The sequence below is a fragment of the Equus przewalskii genome, chromosome 20 (genome assembly GCF_037783145.1).
Source record: "Equus przewalskii isolate Varuska chromosome 20, EquPr2, whole genome shotgun sequence".
NCBI lineage: Eukaryota > Metazoa > Chordata > Mammalia > Perissodactyla > Equidae > Equus > Equus przewalskii.
The window spans coordinates 4,781,694-4,787,537 of NC_091850.1; the positions used below are offsets into that span (position 1 = coordinate 4,781,694).

General features: G+C 42.5%; 1 protein-coding gene across 1 annotated transcript in view; it reads right to left on the reverse strand.

Annotated features, from left to right (window-relative positions):
* The window catches only part of CDK7 (cyclin dependent kinase 7), a 39,548-nt gene extending 36,850 nt beyond the window's left edge, over window positions 1-2,698 (reverse strand). Inside the window, exons 1-2 of the mRNA XM_070586838.1 lie at window positions 2,368-2,698; window positions 1,953-2,012 (exon numbers count right to left, since the gene is read on the reverse strand). Of these exons, the coding sequence (XP_070442939.1) occupies window positions 1,953-2,012; window positions 2,368-2,433 (126 nt within the window). The 5' untranslated portion in view covers window positions 2,434-2,698. The remainder of the gene's footprint in view (window positions 1-1,952; window positions 2,013-2,367) is intronic.
* Between the last annotated feature and the right edge of the window lie 3,146 nt (window positions 2,699-5,844).

Here is a 5,844-nt window from a genome sequence, read left to right on the forward strand (position 1 = left end):
GTGGCAAGAGATTAGATGGGTCCAACCATTTGGGAGAGCAATCTGGCACTATCTGGTGAGGCCGATGCTGTGTATTCTCTATGTAGCAATAATTCATATTTGGTCTCAACTACAGATACACTTTTTCTAAAGAAACTCATATGTGTATAGGAATGTCTGTAGAAGGACTATATTGGGGGAAACATGGGGAAAAAACCAGCCTAAGTGTTTACCAACAAGAGTTTGGTTAGACAAATTTTAGTGCAGTCATATAATGGAATCTAATTATCAGTGAGCATGAATAAATTAGATCTACATGTATCAATGTGGAAGATTTCAGAAATGATGTTGATTCAAAAAAACAAGTTGCATAAAAATGTTTTATATACATATACCTGAAGTTTAAAAGTATGCAATACTATATATTGTTGAGATACATATATTTGAGACAAATACTGAAAAATGAGAAACGCTCCAAAAGGCCACCAATAAGAATTGGTTAAATAAACTGGAAAACATAAATTCAGTATGATCTCTTTAAAAGGATGAGGTAGATCAATGATATTTTAAAAGTCCAAGACACAAGAGGTGAAAGAATACAGAATAGTTTGTTATTCCTTTTTGGTAAAATTAAACATAAATGTTAATAAATGAACAGGAGCAGAAATTAGGTGAGTTGGGAGGGGAAGGTGCACAAGTACCAAATCCTCAATGTTTATAGTGGGAAACACAGATAGTGTCTAAAACTGCGGGGGGGGGGGGGGGGGTGGGTAGTGGGGACCACTCAAGAAATAATGATATAAGCATATTACTCAACGAAATGGAGGTAAATACCAGAGGAAAGAGTTTTACAGGAGTTGAAAGTGATTGTTCCAAGGAGTGAAAAGCAGGGGTAGAAGAGTCAGGCATGTTAAAAAGCCTTGGCCTCTTGACTTTTAAAACCACAAAGACGTATTATTTGAAATAAAAATTAAATGTAAAAGAAGATTCCACCATGAGTGACCTTAAAGTGTCAAAGTCTATCACAGAGAAACCGGATGGATTCTAAATCATAATTAATATTAAAAGCAAGCAAACAAGAAACTCACGAGGACTTTCAGACAACTACAGAGCTCAACAGGCCAACAGCTTGAAGAGATCCTATCAGTCAGTCGCGTCAATAAATTATGAATGAGTGTCTACAAAGGTACTAGCCACAGTCCTAAGTAAACAGACAATAAACTCATAGATAAGAAGATTCCAGATTTTGATAAATGCTATGAAGATAATAAAGAAATATGGCACAGAACCCTAGGGAGGGAGGGAGGCACACCTGTTTTAGTTAGAGTGACCAGCGAAGGCCTCTCTGTGGAGGAGACAATTGCGTGAGATCTAAATGATAAAGGAGTCAACCACCCCAACTTTTAGAGGAACTATATACTACCGAGAAAGCAAAGCAAATGCAGTGATCCTAGGACTGGAATGAATTTAATGAGCTCAAGGGACAGAAAGATTAGCGTGGCTAGAATACAGTGAACCAGGGGTAGAATCAAAAAAACTTAGATAAAGGGTCAGGAGTTGTAAAACCCTTAACCAAGGGAGTAGCTGGATTATAGAACATAAAGGAAAACAAGGCCACGAGAGAAGTCAGAAAAAGTAAGAAAGCTGACAATGGCAGGACTAACTGTGGAGAGAAAAAGAGGCAGCCAGGTTAAGCGATTAGGGAGATAGGCTTCAAAGGAGGTAGGGATTTCGAAGGAGAGACAGATTCAAAGCAGCAACAGGAACAACAGAAAGGTGGAGGTTACCTACCCCACCAAAAGGCCCGGAGGAGTGAGAAAAACAGCCTCTTTTTGAGAGGGTTAGTGATGTCAGCAGTCTGGGGAAACAGCACTCAAGCTGGCAGCAGGACCCCTGGACTAAATCCTAGCTTCAGCTCACACATACAGACATCTTCAAAAAGCCTCCAGGAAAAACAACAAACTGCAACTCACTTTCTTGATGGCGACGATTTGGTTGGTGTTCTTGTCTCTGGCCTTGTAAACCGTGGCAAACTAGAGAAAAACACAGGAATAACGTTAGGTCTGTGGTAGTTTTTGTGTTTGTGTTTGCCTTTTTACCCTTTTAGATTTGGGGGAAGCAAAGACCCGGGGTTCTGGGGGCCGACTCGCGGCGGCCTGAAGCGGGGGGTTGGGGGGGGTGCAATCCACGTCCCGCTGCAGTCTGTTCCTCAGAACCGGAGGGCCGCTCAGGGGCTCACCGTCGGGCTAGCAGGAGGCCTCGGCGGCCTCGCCCAGAGACAGCGAGCACCAAGGCCAGTCCTGTGGCTTCCACGAGAAACCTGCCAGGGCGTCAGGCGGCAAGGCACTCTCTGCTCAGGTCCCTCCGATCCGCGCCCGAGAGCCCTACCTGTCCTTCCCCGAGGAAGTCTAGTTTTTCGTAACGCTTTGCTCGCGACTTCACGTCCACAGCCATCGGTCACGCGAACCCCGACTCTAGCTGAAAGGGGTGAGCTCCGAAGACGACAGGAATTTAAAGGAGCCTTAAAGCCCTCTACAGCCACTTCCGTTCACCGGGCTCCGACGCTTTATTAGCTCCGCCCCCACTTCCGGGATGGGCGTGGGTGATAGTCCGTCGGTCCCGCCCCAGCCCGCCCCACGGAAGCTGTGCGAGGCCGGGCTCCCTGGTTCGCTGCTCTACTCCCCGCCCTGTCACGTGGCCGCCTGTGGCTGCCGGAAGCAGCTTATTTATTACGTGGTGACTGTCTGTGACACTGTGTTACTGCTTTAATTTGGACAGTTTCTTCACTACCGGGGACAGGTCAGCATTTTAATACGATGTTCTGAGTTCGGGATTTAATAGGTCTGTATGAGTGCGCAAGGCTTGGCCTTGTCCCTGATCTCGCTTTCTGGTTCTTGCTCAAGGGCGTCCTGTCGCCACGGTTCCTATGAACGCCTAGCCCCACAATCTCAGATTACTTAGACGAGTGCCCAGTTCTTAAGGGCTGGTCAAGGGGCATTCTTAGCGCAATCCCTTTGTGAAGAAGCACGTCCTGGGAAACAAAATCCAAGTCAACTGAAGAATTTTGTGCTGTGAAACGGACTTCTGGTCATCACTTTTCTACTCTGTAAAATGGAAATAATAATAGACTACATCATAGGTGGTTGTGAGGATTAAATGAGACATGCAGAAAGTTTAGACAAAGTGCCCAATTAAGTGTTAAATGTGATCAGTACCAAACTTTGATTCTCATAAATTTTCATACAAAGCAAAAATTAAAGACTGATTTTTTCGGCAAATATATATTGTTTACTGTGTGCCAGGCTGTGTCGTACGTAGACTCTGAGAAATCAGCAGAGAAAAAGACAAACATCCCTGCCTTCCAATGGGAGGAGAAAACAAGTAAAAGATATCTTGATACATAGAGATAAGTGCTATAGAGATAATAAAGCGGGGAAAGGGTATAGAGATAGTAGGGTTTGCACTTTTGAATAGTGTGGTACAAGAAAGACATCACTGAAAAGCCACTGCAGTTTTGAGCAGACAAGTGATACGATCTGACTTAATGTTTTAAAAGGTTCACTCTGGCTGTAGTGAGAGACTAAACTATACACTTAGAGGGGCAAGGAGAAACAAGAAGCCCTGTTAGAGAATTATTGCAATAATCCAGATGGCTAGATTAGGTGGTACTAGTTTGGCTTCTAGCCAATAGGATTTGCTGACAGTCTGGCTATGGGTTATGGGGGAAAAACAGGATAATTCCAAGGTTTTAACCTCTACAGCATTTGATTTTTCTAAGAATTGAGAATCCTGATTTTCAGAGGTTATGTTGAAGGCAGCAGAATACCAAGACTCATAATTTGATAAAAGTAAAAAAGGTTGAGTGCTTGCTCTGGATCTAGATGCCTGCATTTGAATACTAGCCCCACAAATATTCACTCACAAATGTCTAACTTGGGCAAATTATTTAACCTTTCTGTTCCTAGTTTCCTTGTCTGTAATAGGCCCGACTCATAGTGTTGCTGCAAGGCTTAAATAACTTCACACTTCAAAAACCCTTAAAATAGTATCAGTGCTCATTTTATGTTAGCCATTACATAACTATTTGATCACCTTCCAGCTCTTTGTCACTACTTGGGTCTTTATTGAGCTCTGATGTGTTCCTGGGCAAAATTCTCATACGCTGCAGAAAACACACCATTTTTACCACTTATATCTCTTAATTGTGGCAAGTCATACCCAAGGATACATGGTGTCACATGATTTAGGTCAAAATTCCTCTGAAAGACATCACTGTAACAAGTAATCTAACCTTACTTGTAGTAGAAATAAGCTAAACAGTGAGCTCAACTTGATGGTACACCTGTGAGGCTTGAGGTTCCTAAGTGTGTCATGGCATATGAACTGATAATCACTCCATTACGCCATGCTGCCAACAAGTAAATTCCTATTTGGGGACATTTTATATAGGGTAACAAAGGCAGTATTTAGGTGATATTCTGGGTTCATTAGGTCACTGTAAATATAAAATACCATTCAGCATCTGTATAGAATTTTACAGTTTACAAAGCACTTTCACACATTGGTAGTAGCCAGCTTCCGAGATGGCCCCAATGATTCTTGCCTTCTAGTATTAATGCACTTGTGTAGTCTCCTCCCACAATGAAACAGGCTGTTATGTGTGACCAATCAAATATGCAAGAAGTGAGTGTGTGCAACTTGAGTTTAGACCATAAATGGCATTGCTGCTTCCACCTTGCATGCTTATATCATTTGCTCTGGGGGGAAGTCAGCCATCGTGTCATGAATTAACTCAGGCAGCCCTATGGAGAGGAAGTGAGGCCTCCTGCCAACAGCCAGCATCGACTTGCCAGCCATGTGAGCAAGCCACCTCGGAAGTAGATTGTCCAGACCCCATCAAGCCTTCGGATAACTGCAGCTCCAGGTGGCACCTGATTGTAACCTCATGTGAGACACTGAGCAGAACTGCCTGGCCAAGCTGCTCCAAATTCCTGACCCAGAGAAACCATGAGCTACTAAGTGATTATTGATGTTTGTAGTCACTAAGTTTTGGAGTGATTCATTACCCAGTAATGGACAATACACTAATTTGGTCCTGCCTATCACACTGTAGAGTACTGGAGAGGAAATCCGAAACTTGGACAAATGAAGCAATTTGCTGTTGGTTACATGCATTTAAGTGCTTAACTTCTAAATGAAAATACAGGTTATTTACTCTAAGCCTAGCCAGAATTCTTTCTATGACACAATCCTCCTTGGGGGCTCATCCTATGACAGCAATTCCCAGTGACATGCCTTTTTGCCATAGCTGTACTCAGAGATTCTGTAACAGTGATATATTTTTTCCTTGTGACTTTCATGGCAGCAGCTGTAATAAGGTGGCCTACAAGCAGTTCCAGTACTGGGGTTTCTACCTGCTGGCCCACCGTCTTACTCAAGCCAGTCTTAATTACTTGAACCCACTCTGTTTCTGAAAGCCAAAAAAATGCCCTGGGCCTCCTTTTACTGAAATGAGAATGCTAAGGAGAAAAAAGGGAATAGTGCCAGTCTTTAAGAAAATTTCTCAAATAAATTTCTTAAAAAATTTTTTAAAAATCATAAATCATGTATTTTTCATGAGTCACCAGAACAGCTTATTGCTAGCACCAAACCTCTACCTCATATTTGAGTTGGCCAACATTTATACTAGGCCACAACACAGAATCTAGAAGAGAAGCAGATCAACTCTAAATAGTAAAAACAAGTAAAGATTAACCCACAGGCAATTGGGCAAATATAAAAATGTACTCAACAACAGTTCTACTCTATTGCTCATGAGCTACTTATTATTAGGGATGACTTCTTTAAAGCATATTTTAGAAATCA